This window comes from Pongo pygmaeus, chromosome 10 (genome assembly GCF_028885625.2).
Source record: "Pongo pygmaeus isolate AG05252 chromosome 10, NHGRI_mPonPyg2-v2.0_pri, whole genome shotgun sequence".
In the NCBI taxonomy this organism is placed as follows: Eukaryota; Metazoa; Chordata; class Mammalia; order Primates; family Hominidae; genus Pongo; species Pongo pygmaeus.
The window spans coordinates 86315561-86332220 of NC_072383.2; the positions used below are offsets into that span (position 1 = coordinate 86315561).

Below are 16660 nucleotides of genomic sequence, written 5' to 3' on the forward strand. Positions count from 1 at the left end.
TGTGTCAAGCAGTGGGAAAATTGTTAACAGATTTAACATAAATAAATGCTGTTCATGGATTCCCAGAGTAGAACTGGCAACTATGTGAGAGCCAATACTATGTGGCTATGTTAGGTGCTTGAGATTCATCAGTGAACAAAATAAAGATTCTTGCTTTTATGGTACTTTCATTCTATAGGGAGGAGTCACACAACAAACAATAGACATATTAAACCAGTAAATTATATTGTATCTGAGAAATCATTGGGAGTATGGCAATAAGAAAGTAGAACAAGGCAAGGAAGTTTGGAAGTGTGTAAGGCATGCATGGGAAGGCTGACTACATTTCAAATACAGTGTTCAGAATAGTCTTATGTAAAACATATTGTAGCAAGGCTGTGAAGAAATAATGAAGTTTGCCATGAAGATATTGAGGGAAGAGTGTTTTGCACAAAGCCCCTAAAGCAGGAACATGCTAATATGCACTAGGAAAAGCAAGTATACAGTGTAATTTGAGTAGAGCAAGCAAGCATATGGGTGTGTGATATAGTTTGACTATGTCCCCACCCAAATCTCATCTTGAATTGTAACTTCCCAAATTCCCACATATCATGGAAGGAACCCGGTGGGACATAATTGAATCACGAGGGCTGGTCTTTTCTGTGCTGTTCTCATGATAGTGAATAAGTCTCATGAGATCTGACAGTTTTAAAAACAAGAGTTTCCCTGCACAAGCTCTCTCTCTTTGCCTGCTGCCATACATGTAAGATGTGACTTGCTCCTCCTTGCCTTTCACCATGATTATGAGGCCTCCCCAGCCATGTGGAACTGTAAGTCCATTAAATCTCTTTCTTTTGTAAATTGCCTGGTCTCAAGTATGTCTTTATCTGCAGCATGAAAACAGACTAATACAGTAAACTGGTGCCAGTAGAGTGGAGCACTGCTGGAAAGATACCCAAAAATGTGGAAGCAACTTTGGAACTGGGTAACAGGCAGAGGTTGGAACAGTTTGAAGGGCTCAGAAGAACACAGAAAAATGTGGGAAAGTTTGGAACCTCCTAGATACTTGTTGAATGGCTTTGACCAAAATGCTGATAATGATATGGACAATGAAATCCAGGCTGAGGTATTCTCAGTTAGAGATGAGGAACTTGTTGGGAACTAAAGCAAAGGTGACTCTTATTAAGTTTTAGCAAAGAGACTGGCAGCACTTTACCCCTTCCCTAGAGATTTGTGGAACTTTGAATTTAAGAAAGATAATTTAAGGTATATGGCAGAAGAAATTTCCAAGCAGCAAAGCATTCAAGAGGTGACTTGGGTGCTGTTAAAGGCATTCAGTTCTGAAAAGAAAACAGAGCATAAAAGTTTGGAAAATTTGCAGCCTGACAATAAGATACAAAAGAAAATCCTATCTTCTGAGGGGAAATTCAAGCTGGCTGCAGAAATTTTCATAATTAACAAGAAGCCAAATGTCAATCCCCAAGATAATGGGGAAAATGTCTCCAATGTATGTCAGGGACCTTCTTGGCAGCCCCTCCTATCACATGCCCAGAGACCTAGGAGGACAAAATGGTTTCATGGGCTGGGCCCAGGGTCCCCATGCTGTGTGCAGCCTATGGACTTGGTGCCCTGTGTCCCAGTCACTCCAATCATGGCTGAAAGGGGCCAAGATACAGCTCAGGCTGTGGTTTCAGGGGGTGCAGGCCCCAAGCCTTGGCAGCTTCCATGTGGTGTTGAGACTGCAAGAGCACAGAATTTAAGCATTGGGGTTTGGGAACCTCTGCCTAGATTTCAGAGGGCATGTGGAAATGCCTGGAGACCCAGGCAAAAGTTTGTTGCAGGGGCAGGGCCCTCATGAAGAACCTCTGCTAGGGCAGTGTGGAAGGGAAATGTGGGGCCAGAACTGCCACACAAAGTCCCTACTGGAGCACTGCTTAGTGGAGCTGTGAGAAGAGGGCCACTGTTCTCTAGACCCCAGAATGGGTAGATTCACTGACAGCTTGCACCGTGTGCCTGGAAAAGCCACAGACACTTAACACCAGCCAATGAAAGCAGCCAGGAGCAGGGGTTATACCTTGCAAAGCCACAGGGGCAGAGCAACCCAAGACCATGGGACCCCACCTTTTGCTTCAGTGGGACCTGGATGTGAGACCTGGAGTCAAAGGAGATCATTTTGAGCTTTAAGATTTGTCTGCCCTGCTGGATTTTGGACTTGCATAGGGCCTTTAGCCCCTTTGTTTTGGCCAGTTTCTCCCATTTCGAATGGTTGTATCTACCCAATGCCTGTAACCCCACTGTATGTAGGAAGTAACTAACTTGCTTTTGATTTTACAGGATCACAGGCAGAAGGGACTTGCCTGGTCTCAGATGAGACTTTGGACTGTGGACTTTTGAGTTAATGTTAAAATGAGTTAAGACTTTTGGGGGATGTTGGGAAAGCATGATTGGTTTTAAATGTGAGGACATGAGATTTGGGAGGGGCCAGGGATGGAATGATATGGTTTGGCTGTTTCCCCACCCAAATCTCATCTTGAATTGTAACTCCCACAATTCCCATATGTTGTGGGAGGAATTCAACGGGAGGTAATTGAATCATGGGGCAGGTATTTCCCATGCTGTTCTCGTGATACTGAGTAAGTCTCACGAGATCTGACAAAATTTCAAAAAGAGGACTTTCCCTGCACAAACTCTCTTTCTTTGCTGCTGCCATCCATGTAAGATGTGACTTTCTCTTCCTAGCCTTCCTCCATGATTCGGAGGCCTCCCCAGACATGTGGAACTGTAAGTCCATTAAATGTCTTTCTTGTAAATTGCCCAGTCTTGGGTATCTCTTTATCAGCAGCGAAAAAGCAGTGTAAAAGCAGACTAATATAGTGTGGTAGAAAACTTCAGAGAGCTAACAGGGCACCAGATAAAATAGAGTCTCTTGTTACATTTGGGAGTCACTGACATGTGGATCATATTCAAAATCATAAGCCTAGATGAGACTACCAAGAAAGTAAACAGACAGACAAAAAAAGAACCAAGAACTAACTCTGCACATGTAAGAGATTGGGGAAAAGAGGAAGAACAATCTGGGGAGAGTGATAACAAAGCACTAGGAAGGTAGAAGAAAAACAAAGAAACAAAGTTTGAAACAAAAGAAAAAAAATGTTAAAGACAGCTGGAGAGAAGGGTAGGTCACCTACAAAGGGAAGTCCATCAGGCTAACATGAACCTTTCAGAAGAAATCCTACAAGCCAGAAAAGATTGGAAGCCTACATTCAGCATTCTTAAAGAAAAAAAAATTCAACCGAGAATATCACATCCAGGCAAACTAAGTTGCATAAGTGAAGGATAAATAAGATCCTTTTCAAACAAGCAAGTGCTGAGAGAATTTTTTTTACCACCAGACATGCCTTACAAGAGGTCCTGAAAGATACACTAAATACGGAAAGGAAAGACAGTTACCAGTCACTACAAAAACACACTTAAGAACGCAGACCAGTGGCACTATAAAGCAACCACACAAACAACTCTGCAATAATAACCAGGTAACAACATGATGACAGGATCAAATCCACACATATCAATGTAACCTTGAATGTAAAGGAGCTAAATGCACCAATTAAAAGGCACAGAGTTACAAGCTCGATAAAGAAGCAAGACCCACTAATATGCTGTCTTCAAGACACCCATTGCACATATTATACAATGATATCCATAGTCTCAAAATAAAGAAATTGTGAAAAATCTACCAAGCAAATAGAAAACAGAAAATATCAGGGGTTGCAATCCTAATTTCAGGCCAAAGAGACTTAAACCAACAAGATTAAAAAACATAAACACATTATACGATGGTAAAGGGTTCAATTCAACAAGAAGACCTTATTATCCTAAATATATACACATCCAACACAGGAGCACCCAGATCCATAAAGCAAATTCTTAGAGACCTACAAAGAGACTAAGATTCCCATACCATAATAGTGGGAGACTTCAACACTCCACTGACAGCATTAGACAGATTGTCAATGCAGAAAAGCAAAGATATTAAGGACCTAAACTCAAAACTTGATCAAATGGATTTAATAAACATCTACAGAACTCTCCACCCCAAAACAACAGAATATACATTCTTCTCATCATCACATGACACATACTCCAAAACTGACCATACATTTGGACATAAAACAATACTCAGCAAATAAAAAAAAAATGAAATCATACCAACCATGCCCTCAGGCCACAGCACAATAAATATAGGAATCAATACTAAGAAAATCACTCACTACCATACAATTACATGGAAATTAAACAACCTGCTCCTGAATGGCTTTTGGGTAAACAATGAAATTATGGCAGAAATGAAGAAATTCTTTGAAACTTATGAGAACAGATACAACATACCAGATTCTCTGAGATACAGCTAACTCAGTGTTAAGAGGGAAGTTTATAGCACTAAATGACCACATCAAAAAGAAAGATCTCAAATTAACAACTTAACATCACAACTAGAAGAACTAGAGAAGCAAGAGAAAACCAACCCTAAAGCTGGCAGAAGACAAGAAATTACCAAAATTAGAGCTGAACTGAAGGAAATGGAGACACAAAAAGCCATACAAAAGACCAGCAAACCCAGGAGTTGATTTTTTGAAAAAATTAATAAGACAGATAGACTGCTACCTAGACTAATAAAGACAAAAAAAGAGAAGATCCAAGTAAACACAATTAGAAATGACAAAGGGAGGCCAGGTTCAGTGCTCACGCCTATAATCCCAGCACTTTGGGAGGGCCGAGGAAGGCAGATCACTTGAGGCCAGGAGTTCAAGACCAGCCTGGCCAACATGGCGAAACCCAGTCTCTACTAAAAACACAAAAATTAGCCAGGCATGTGGTGCACGCCTGTTATCCCAGCTACTTGGGAGGCTGAAGCAGGAGAATCACTTGAACCTCGGAGACAGAGGTTGCAGTGAGCCAAGATTGCACCACTGCACTCCAGTCTGGGTGACAGAGTGAGACTCTGTTTCAAAAAAAAAAAAAAAAAGACAAAGGGGACATTACCACTGACCCCACAGAAATACAAAAACCTATCAGACACTACTATAAACACCTCTATGGGTACAAACTAGAAAATTTAGAAGAAATGAATATATTCCTAAACACAGGCAACCTCCCAAGACTGAACAAGGAAGAAACTGAATCTCTGAAGAGACCAATACTGAGTTCTATAACTGTATAAGTAAGAAAAAGCCTATCAACCAAAAAAAAAACCCAGGGCCAGATAGATTCGTAACCGAGTTATATCAGATTTATAAAGAAGAGCTGGTGCCATTCCTACTGAGACCATTTCAAAAAATTGAGGATGAACGACTCCTCCCTAACTCATTCTACGAGGCCAGCATCATTCTGATACCAAAATGTGGCAGAAAGAAAACCAAAAAAAAAAATTTCAGGCCAATATTCTCAGTGAAAACAGATGCCAAAATCCTCAACAAAATACTAGCAAATCAAATTCAGCAGCACATCAAAAAGCTAATCCATCATGATCAAGTATGCTATATCCCTGGGATGCAAGGTTGGTTCAACATACACAAATCAATAAATGTGATTGACTATACAAACAGAACTAAAAGTAAAAACCATATTGAGATATGATTATCTCAATAGATGCAGAAAAGGCTTTTAATAAAATTCAACATCCCTTCATGCTGAAAACCCTCAATAAGCTAGGAATTGAAGAAACATAATTCAAAATAATAAGAGCCATCTATATAAAACTCACAGCCTACATCAGACTGAATAAGCAAAAACTGGAAGCATTCCCCCTTGAAAACTGGAAGAAGACAAGTATACCCTCTGTCACCACTCCTACTCACCATAGTACTGAAAGTCCTGGCCAGAGCAACCAGGCAAGAGAAAGAAAGAAAAGGCATCCAAATAGGAATCAAGGAAGTCAAATTATCCCTGTTTGCAGATGACATAATTCTATATCTAGGAAACCTCATAATCTCTGCCCAAAAGTTCTTTGATCTGATAAACAATTTCAGCAAAGTTTCAGGATACAAAATTAACATACAAATATCAGTAGCATTCCTATACACCAAGAACATCCAAGCCAAGAGTCAAATCAGGAATGCAATTCCATTAATAACTGCTACAAAAAGAATAATATACCTAGGAATACAGCTAACCAGAGAGGTGAAAGAGCTCTACAATAAGAATTATGAAACACTGCCCAAAGAAAGAAGAGATGATACAAACAAATGGAAAAACATTCCATGCTCATGGATAGGAAGAATCAACATCATTAAAATGGCAATGATGCCCAAAGAAATTCACAGATTCGAAGTTATTTCTATCAAACTACCAATAACATTCTTCACAGAATTAGAGAAATATATTTTAAAATTAATGTGGAACCCAAAAGGAGCCCAAAGAGCCAAGGCAATCTTAAAGCAAAAAGTTCAAAAAGGGAGGCATCATGTTACCCAACTTCAAACCATACTACAGGGCTACAGTAACCAAAACAGCATGATACTGGCACAAAAAAAGACACATAGACCAATGGAATAGAATAGAAAGTCTAGAAATAATGCCTCATGCCTGCAACCATCTAATCTTTGACAAAGGTGACAAAAATAAGAAACAGGGAGAGGACTCCCCATTCAATAAATGATGCTGGAATAACTGGCTTGCCATATGTAGAAAATGGAAACTGAACCCCTACCTTATACCACATACAAAAATCGACTCAAGATGGATTAAAGACTTAAATGTAGGCCGGGTACGGTGGCTCATGCCTGTAATCCCAGCACTTTGGAAGGTTGAGGCGGGTGGATCACAAGGTCAGGAGACCAAGACCGTCCTGGCCAACATGGTGAAACTTCGTCTCTGCTAAAAAAAAAAAAAAAAAATTTGCCTGGCATGGTGGCATGTGCCTGTGGTCTCAGCTACTTGGGAGGCTGGGGCAGGGGAATTGCTTGAACCCAGGAAGCGGAGGTTGTAGTGGGCCGAGATCGCACAGTTGCACTCCAGCCTGGCAACAGAGTGAGACTCCATCTCAAAAAAAAAAAAAAAAAAAAAAAACTTTAAAAACCTTGGAAGATAACCTAGGAAATACCATTCTGGATATAGGACATGACAAAGATTTCATGACAAAGATGCCAAAAGCAATTACAACAAAAAGTTAACAAAAAGGATTTAATTAAACTAAAGAGTTTCTGCACAGCAAAAGAGACTACTAACAGAGTAAACAGACAATCTACAGAATGAGAGAAAATATTTGCAAACTGTGTATCCAACAAAGGTCTAATATCCAGAATTTATAAGGGACTTAACAAGCAAAAACTAACAACTTCATTAAAAAGTGGGCAAAGCACATGAACGCTTTTCAAAATAAGACATAAATGTGGCCAAAAGCATATGAAAAAATGCTCAACATCACTAATCATCACAAAAACACAAATCAAAACCATAATGAGATACCACCTCATACCAATAAGAATGGCTATTTATTAAAAAGTCAAAAAATAACAGATGCTGATGAGGTTACAGAGAAAAGGGAACACTTATATACTGCTGGTAGGAATGTAAATTGGTCCAGCCACTGTGCAAAGCAATGTAGCAATTATTTGAAGAACTTAGAAGAGAATTACCATTTGACCCAGCAACCCTATTATTGGGTATATACACACAGGAGTATAAATCATTCTACCATAAAGACACATGTACATGTATGTTCATCATAGCACTATTCACAATAGCAAAGACATGAAATCAACCTAAATGCCCATCAATGGTAGACTGAATAAAGAAAATGTGGTATATATATACCGTGGATTACTACACAGCCATAAAACAAGAATGACATCATGTCCTTTGCAAGAACATTGATGGAGCTGGAGGCCATCACCCTTAGCAAACTAATGCAGGAACAAAATCCAAATGCCACATGTTCTTACTTATAAGTGAGAGCTAAATGATAACCCAAAGAGAGGGATAACAGATACTGGGGCCTAATTGAGGGTGGAGGCTGGTAGGAGGGAGAGGATCAGAAAAAATACCTATCAGATACTATGCTTATTACCGAGGTGATGAAATTATCTGTACACCAAATCTCCATTACACACAGTTTACCTATATAACAATCCTGCACATGTACCCTAGAACCTAAAATAAAAGTTAAAGAAAAAAAGAAAGAGAAATGAAGAGAATGTGTCCTGCAAGCTAGATAGGAAAATTATGTCAAGAAGGAAGGGGTGATTAAATGTGTCAAATCCTGCTCATGGTTCAAGTTACATAAGGACTGGGAACTGGCCATTGGATTTAATAATGTGTATGTGACAGTTGAAATGAGTGAATAAGCCTGATTTGCATGGGATTAAGAAAGAATGGGGGAAGGATTTGGTGACAGCAATAATAACCACTTTGAGGAGAATTATTGCAACGGGAAAAAAACATGGGGTGGTAGCTTGTGAGAGAATAGATCAAAATGGAGAATTCCTTAAATAATTAAATAAATACATGTTTGTATGCTGACAGAAATGATTCAGTAAGAGTGAATAATGCTTATGTAGAAAAAGAGGGAAGAATAATTAAATCAATGTCTTAGAGTAGACAAGAGAAGGCAATATCTAGTTACCAAGTGGAAGGATAGGCTTAGATAGGAGTATGGATGATTCATGGTGAGAGTAGGGAAGAAGTAAGTACCGATGCTACTAGGTGGGTAGATGTAGTGACAGAAATCTGTAGAAGTTCTCTTCTTATTAAAAGTTTCTCAGTTCGTAAGACATAAGGTCATCATCAAAGAGGAGGAGACAATGGAGGTTTAAGGAGAGGGAAGGAGGGATAAAAAGCAGTCTGGGAGAATAGGAATGAACTGGGGGAGTACCATGTAGTGTTATTGGCAGTCAGCAGTAAGGGCTCATTTGAGATTTGTGATCATGAATTTAACCCAATCAGCATGGTTGTATATTTTTCTGCAAATACAAAAATTAGCTGGGTGTGGCAGTGCGTGCCTGCAGTCCCAGCTACTCAGGAGGCTGAGGCATGAGAATTGCTTGAACCCAGGAGGCGGAGGCTGCAATGAGCTGAGAGCGCACTACTGCACTCCAGCCTGGGTGACAGAGCGAGACTCCGTCTCAAAAAATAAACAAACAAACAAAAAAACATTCCATTAGAGAAACTTGGTGGCCATAGAAGGAAAGTAGAGTAGTTACAAGCATCAGGGAAACCTAATAGCCCCAACTTCTTCAGCAAGGTTCTTACCATTCACTGGTTTACACTGTGGTGTCTTCTGTATCCATTTCCCAGAACCGACTTTAAGGTACATCACATGGTAGAGTCTCAATACCGTTTAGTTAGACTGAATTGTGCCACGGCTTTTGTAGCAATGGCATTGCATTTTTTCCACAATTAAAGTGTTAGAAAGAACCATCACACATAGCTGTTCTGCTAGAAACAGAAGTGTGTAACCCAGATCCTGCCCTTGCTCTCTCCACCTACGATAGCTTTCCACACATTCACAGAGACCACCAGTGAAGGCATGACCTCTAAACTTGGCTTCAGTTGTGTGATACTTTGCTGAGACACAGCCTCCTTCTATTTAGTGAGGTCAGTAGCTGTCTTACTTTTCATTTGAATAAAATCCATTTTAGATACACATAGAGAAAGTTTAACTTGCTCTTTGTTCATTTCATCTTGTTAGTTACTTAATGGTTCATTCTAAGCTTTCTCTCATCTCATGTAGAATCATTCCAAATTACCCATTGGCTATTAAATTGCATTGCTCACCTTGTCATACTTTTTAAATGTGTCATTCTATGCTGCTACTCCAAAACCAGATTAGAATATGGTAAGTCTATGTTATTCAAAAAATGTACTCACTGCTGCTTGGTGGCAAAAATAATCCATTGATATTTCGAGGTTTGCTGTGATAAAAGATACAGCTGATCTTCACACAACCAAGAGGCTGAGTTTCCCAGAAGCATGAAATGCTGCAGTTTTGCTAGATAAAAGGAGATTGGGGGAAATGTAATGATTAGATGCCATATTTACAACAAATACAATGTGCTACAATACAGCACAAGGATACAAAAACAATTATAGTTAACTGATTTAGGATCATGTGTGTCTTCCAGCTTTCAGTGTTTCTAAGCCCTGCTATTCAAAAGATGCAATGGGTATTTCTAAAACATGTTCCTCCATTAAGTTGAAAAAATTGCAAAATGCCTAAAATCAAATAGTAGAAGGAAGAATGATTTCTTCCATATTGTTTTGTAAAAGTATAATCAGCATTATTGAAGGGAAATACTTTTTAACAAAAATGATGATGCCAAGTAATTCTACCTGCATTTCCATGTGTCTAAATCTGCAAAGTGGATCTAAACATTTCCTCTCTCTCCATAATGAGCACACAGTGTCACTGCCAAGGGCCTCTTCACAGTGTCGGAATCGGCACTGGGAACCCTAAAAGAAAAAGTAAACAGTGTAGAAAGCTCAATATGTTGACGTTAGTGTTCAACAACAATAGGCTGCCAATTAGTTAAAGAAAATATGAGTAGATTATATTAGAATCGCAAGGATATACACTAGCAATTTTAGACCATAAGTCTAAATTTTAGCAAATTAATCTAACTTTAGTGAGAAAGCAACAAGACAGTCTAATGGTTACATAGTACAACATGCCACAAATCACTGATAAAATGCTACCTTTTGTTATTCGTTAATCCATATGGTTCACTAGGAATAGAGATATAAGAATCCAGTGACACTTTCATCACAATTCAATGACAGAACAACTTAATTTCTCTTTCTGAAGAAAGCCAGATGAAATTTTTAAGAATCTCTACCTATATTCTAATTGTGAAAATGATCTCTATTAATCAATCCTTTTATTAGATAATCTGTTTTCTCAGTCTATGGAGATACTGTTAAGTTTTTATGGAGCTTAAAATTTATGTTATTGTGGAATTTTAATTATTATATTATGATACACTACATTAAATATATGTGTTCTGTGCCTTTGGCTTAGAAAGATAAACAATTGCCTATACATATGCTCACTGACTTGTTTATATGCCAACAAAAGTAAATGTGGATTGTTTCAATGAGCTGCTATTACTTCTTAAAAATTCTATGTTCTTTTACGTAAATGCACATTTGGTAAAAACTACAAGCCCCTGTTGTGTGGGAAGAGAGGTGGATAACATTCTTCCCTCTTTTGGCACATGTTCCATGGTTGTTCTTTATCTTTTATCTCTCTGCTACTTCCATCTTCACTCTCTCCCCCTTGTTAAAGTAGATCCATATACTGTCATAGCACGGGTCAGTGGGCAGGGGTTTTCAAGTCAATAAACTGGTACTTGAAACCCTGGGCTCCACTACTTGCCCATTGTCACAAAGTTAATACTTAACACATACTCTCTGTGCTTCAGTTTTCTCATCTGTATACAGGAAATAAAAACTACTTTCCTTACAGGTTAGCTGTAAAAATGATGTGATATAAGGTATTGTGAGCTATTATTATTATTTATTCATTTAATTATTTACTGGTAACTTACTCATTAGTCACTGTGCTAAGTACTTGGGGATACAGCAGTGAAATAGACAAAACACTCTGCCCACCTGGGACATGAAATCTGTTATTATTCTTTATTATCCTAGCATTTAATCTAACAGGTAATAGAAGTGAATCCAATTTCTGTGGTGAGAGAGGTTGACTCCATTCAGGTTTCCTAACAGAGAGGAAACACTTGAAACCAGACATATCATCTTTTTCACTGGATTATTTCTTGCATGAGCACGAAGCTCCAAATATTGAGTTTCTACCTTTATCTGGTTTTATTAAGATCCATTCATCCTAATACATTGGAGGAATTGTCAGTTTTTCCCATTTAACTTTATAAACTTTAATTTATATGTGGCCAATTTGTTTATATTAATTTTCTTTTCTTTTTAATGATATTTAAATATTTGTTATTACTTAGACTTTTGACAGAGGAAAATTCAGTAATTGCATTAATAAATTTCAAATAGGAAAACAGATTTATTACACTAAGTTTGACACTTACCTGAATTCAACTATTTGAATTTATAATGACTGGAATCATATTAACTAAAACAATATCTTGTAACATATGATGTTTCAATATTAGGAGGTTAATGTCTCAAGGTGTCATAATATAGGCAAAAGTGCCACATGAAGATTCAAAAGCTATAGGCATGTAACTGGCATATATAAGCGTAGTTTCAAACAAATAATAATTTTAAATTATCTCAGATTTCTTCAGAGAAATTCAGTATGTCAAAAATACATGATAAGCTTTTACTCCAGATTTTACATATATATCTTGCAAGAAAATAGTAAATTTTTGTTCAGCAATACAAGTTATTGCCATATCTTCCTTCATTCTACTAAAAAGATTAAGCATGTGAAGTACTGTCAATTGTGCAATATTTACCTTTATGCATGTGGAATTAAAAAAGAAATAGCAGTCATTCCCAATTTCTGCCATTTTCAACTCTCTTGCTGCTAATCCAATGTTTTTTTTTTTTTTTGAAAAATATATATGAATTTCAGGAATGCAAATACAAGAACTATCAGTGTGTAAGGGGGAAAAATAATTTCTTTTCCACAGTCTTTCAGGCTATCAGTAGTATTCCTTTAAAACTGACCTCCTGTTGACAGTATATTACACAATAGATAATTCTTAAAGAAATTTAAATTAGAAGATACCTTCTCTAGCTTTGCAGAAATGTTGAAAGTGGTTGCTAGTAAGCACACAAACTCAAACTTCTAGAATTTTCCTCATTGTTACCTAATCCATTGTTTGCTCATCATAAATGACCTCACATATAACTGTAGGCCAGTGTTCACTCAGGTAAACTACAGTTTTAGCATATTAACTACAAAGGACTAGCAAAAATAAAATAGCATATTTTAATCTTTCAATGTTCTGGTTGAATATGGACTATAAACTAGTTTATACTTTTATAATAGAAAGTGATAAGTATTTCACAAGTAAACAGCTATTTCTAAATCTTCGTTTCTATAGAGAGTTTGGGAATAACACTAAAAATTTGCCATAGGTAAATGAGCTACTCATATTCTAAGATAATAAAAACAATTATTTAAATATGTACTCTCTGCTATCCATTGATTTGGGAAAAATCATATTCAAATTGTGATAATAGGTACCTGAAAATATATTGGGCTACTTATTCATCTTGTGGCTATATTCCATTTATTTTTCATCCATCATAAAAAGAGGAATATCTTCTTCCTATAGCAGAAAGGTTCCAGAGTGCTTGAAGGCTTTGAGAATTTGTTGAAAACAAGGGAAATACTCTGATTTCCAGGATGAAACATTTCAATCAGCAGTTATTGATATCTTCCACTTAGTATCTTTAATCAAATAATTAAAACCAGTAGAAATTAATATAAAATATTCTTCATAAATGTATTAGTCCGTTTTCATGCTGCTGATAAAAACATACCCAACTGGGAAGAAAAAGAGGTTTAATTGGACTTACAGTTCCACATGGCTGGGGAGGCCTCAGAATCATGGCAGGAGGCGAAAGGCACTTCTTACACTGTGGTGGCAAGAGAAAATGAGGAGAAAGCAAAGGTAGAAACCCCTGATAAACCAATCAGATCTCATGAGACTTATTCACTATCATGAGATTAGCATGGGAAAAACCCGTCCCCATGATTCAATTACCTCCCCCTGACTCCCTCTCACAACATGTGGGAATTCTGGGAGATACAATTCAAGTTGATATTTGGGTGGAGACAGAGCCAAACCATATCATTCCACCACTTGTCCCTCCAAACTTCATGTCCTCACATTTCAAAACCAATCATGCCTTTCCAACAGTCCCCCAAAGTCTTAACTCATTTCAGCATTAATCCAAAAGTCCACAGTCCAGAGTCTCATCTGAGATAAGGCAAATCCCTTCCACCTATGAGCCTGTAAAATAAAAACAAGCTAGTTACTTCCTAGATACAATGGGGGTACTGGTATTGGGCAAAGCCACTGCAAGTGGGATAAGTTGGCCAAAACAAAGGAGTTACAGGTCCCCTGCATGTCCTAAATCCAGCAGGGCAGTCAAATTTCAAACCTCCAAAATGATCTCCTTTGACTCCAGGTCTCACATCCAGGTCATGTGGATGAAAAAGGTGGGTTCCCATGGTCTTGCGTGCTCTGACCCTGTGGCTTTGCAGCATACAGCCTCCCTCCTGGCTGCTTTCACAGGCTGGCATTAAGTGTCTGTGGCTTTTCCAGGTGCATGGCACAAGCTGTCAGCGGAGCTACCATTCTGGGGTTTGGAGAATGGTGGCTCTCTTCTAACAGCTCCGCTAGGCAGTGCCCCAGGAGGGACTCTGTGTGGGGGCTCCAGCCCACATTTCCCTTCCACACTGCCCTAGCAGGGGTTCTCCATGAGGTCCTTACCTCCGCAGCGAACTTTTACCTGAGCATCCAGGTGTTTCCATACATCTTCCGAAATCTAAGTGGAGGTTTCCAAACCTCAATTCTTGCCTTCTGTGCTCCTGCAGGCTCAACAGCAATGTGGAAGCTGCCAAGGCTTGGGGCCTGCACCCTCTGAAGCCACAGCTCAAGCTCTATGTTGGCCCCTTTCAGCCATGGTGAGATTGGCTGAGACGCAGGGCACCAAGTACCTAGGCTACAGACAGCACGGGGACCCTGGGCCTAGCCCATAAAACCACTTTTTCCTCCTGGGCCTCTGGGCCTGTGATGGGAGGGGCTGCCATGAAGGTCTATGACATACTCTGGAGACATTTTCCCCATGGTCTTGGGGATTAACATTATGTTCCTTGCTACTTATACAAATTTCTGCAGCTGGCTTGAATTTCTCCTCAAAAAATGAGTTTTTCTTTTCTGCTACATCATCAGGCTGCAAATTTCTAAACTTTCATGCTCTGTTTCCCTTTTAAAATGGAATACTTTTAGCAGCACCCAAGTCACCTTTTGAATCCTTTGCTAAGCATTCAATCTTCCAGATTCAGCAATACCAGATACCTGAAATCATCTCTCTCAAGTTCAAAGTTCCACAAATCTCTAGGGCACGGGCAAAATGCTGCCAGTCTCTTTGCTAAAACATAACGAGAGTCACCTTTGCTCCAGTTCCCAACAAGTTCCTCATCTCTATCTGAGACCACCTCAGCCTTGACCTTATTGTTCATATCACTATCAGCATTTTTGTCAAAGCCATTCAACAAGTCTCTAGGAAGTTCAAACTTTCTCACATTTTCCTGTCTCTTCTGAGCCCTCCAAACTGTTCCAACCTCTGCCTGTTACCCAGTTCCTAAGTCACTTCCACATTTTTGGGTATCTTTTCAGCAACACCCCACTCTACTAGTACCAATTTACTGTATTAGTCTGCTTCCACACTGCTGATAAAGACTGGGAAGAAAAAGAGGTTTAATTGGACTTACAGTTCCACATGGCTGGAGAGGCCTCAGAATCATGGTGGGAGGTAAAAGGCACTTCTTACCTGGTGGCAGCAAGATAAAATGAGGAGGAAGCAGGAGTGGGAACTCCTGATAAAACCATCAGATCTTGTGAGACTTATTCACTACCATGAGATTAGCATGGGAAAGACCCACCCCCATGGTTCAATTACCTCCCCCTGGGTCCCTCCCACAACACATAGGAATTCTGGGGGATACGATTCAAGTTGAGATTTGGGTGGGGATACAGCCAAATCATATCAATAAATAACATAAAAGGTGCCATGAAAATCACAGATTACTCTAGATAAAAATGTATTTTTAAATTGTCATGTATGTTTAATTAGAAATGTAAAAGACTAAGACAAATATGAATTCCCACTTTGGTTATGTAAAACAAGCTAAGCTGCTATGAACTTTTTGAAGATAATGCTTTAGGATAAAAATCTGATATGTAAAATAAACTAAAATTTAGAAAAAAAGTTTTTAAATGTAAATTGAACATAATTAAAAAACGAGGTAGTGTGAGAGGTAAATGAAGTAGAGAATAAAGATTTGGCTAAACCCTTGAAAATATTGGCAAAGATACATAGAAAAATATAACTACATTTTGTTTTGCCCTGTCTTCTAACTCTAGAACAAAGCACCCATGAAGTAAGTACTTAAGCTACTGGGAGAAACATCCCTAAGAAATATTTTAAGTGGGTTTTGCCTCCAGATAAACACTGTCTACACCTGCGAACTTGTAGCTTCATTGGACTGTTTTCAAATATTCTTACCAAACGCTATTATTGCATGTTACATGTAACATGATTAAAGCCATTGTGAGAATTCCTGTTTTACAAAGGAGAAAGTCTGAAAAAAAGTGTTTACTTCTTGAAGTTAGGTGCAAACAGCTACATTCCAGTAGACACAGCAAAAACAGGTCAAACTCACATGGGATTTTTTTTTGTTTTTTTTGTCATTGCAGAGCACATAAAATGGATCTGTACATTTTGGTAGTCTTTAGAATGCCTGGAGTCTTACCTTCTCTACCTTTTTAAACTCTCTTTTCTTTTCCTTCTCCCTCACCCCCTTTTTTCTTTTCCTTATTCTCTTCAGTTCTATTCTTTACTGTTGTGAATTTCATTCTGTTCTTAAAAAAAAAAAAAAGCTATTACGGCCAGGCGTGGTGGCTCACACCTGTAATCCTAGCACTTTGGGAGGCAGAGGTGGGTGGATCGTGAG

General features: G+C 38.5%; 1 protein-coding gene across 11 annotated transcripts in view; it reads right to left on the bottom strand.

Moving 5' to 3' along the window:
- C10H12orf50 (chromosome 10 C12orf50 homolog) overlaps positions 1 to 14690 on the bottom strand; it is a 50045-nt gene extending 35355 nt beyond the window's left edge. For 4 of the 11 annotated variants that reach the window (XM_054442071.1, XM_054442070.1, XM_054442069.1 and 1 more), the window contains exons 1-3: positions 12698 to 12753; positions 10309 to 10428; positions 9847 to 9967 (exon numbers count right to left, since the gene is read on the bottom strand). In XM_054442071.1, coding sequence (XP_054298046.1) covers positions 9847 to 9967; positions 10309 to 10320 — 133 coding nt within the window. In that variant the 5' untranslated portion in view covers positions 10321 to 10428; positions 12698 to 12753. Of the gene's footprint in view, positions 1 to 9846; positions 9968 to 10308; positions 10429 to 12422; positions 12758 to 13494; positions 13555 to 13855; positions 13932 to 14082 lie in introns of those variants that run through there. The other 7 variants (XM_054442062.2, XM_054442063.1, XM_054442064.2 and 4 more) reach the window with 6 other exon arrangements.
- Between the last annotated feature and the right edge of the window lie 1970 nt (positions 14691 to 16660).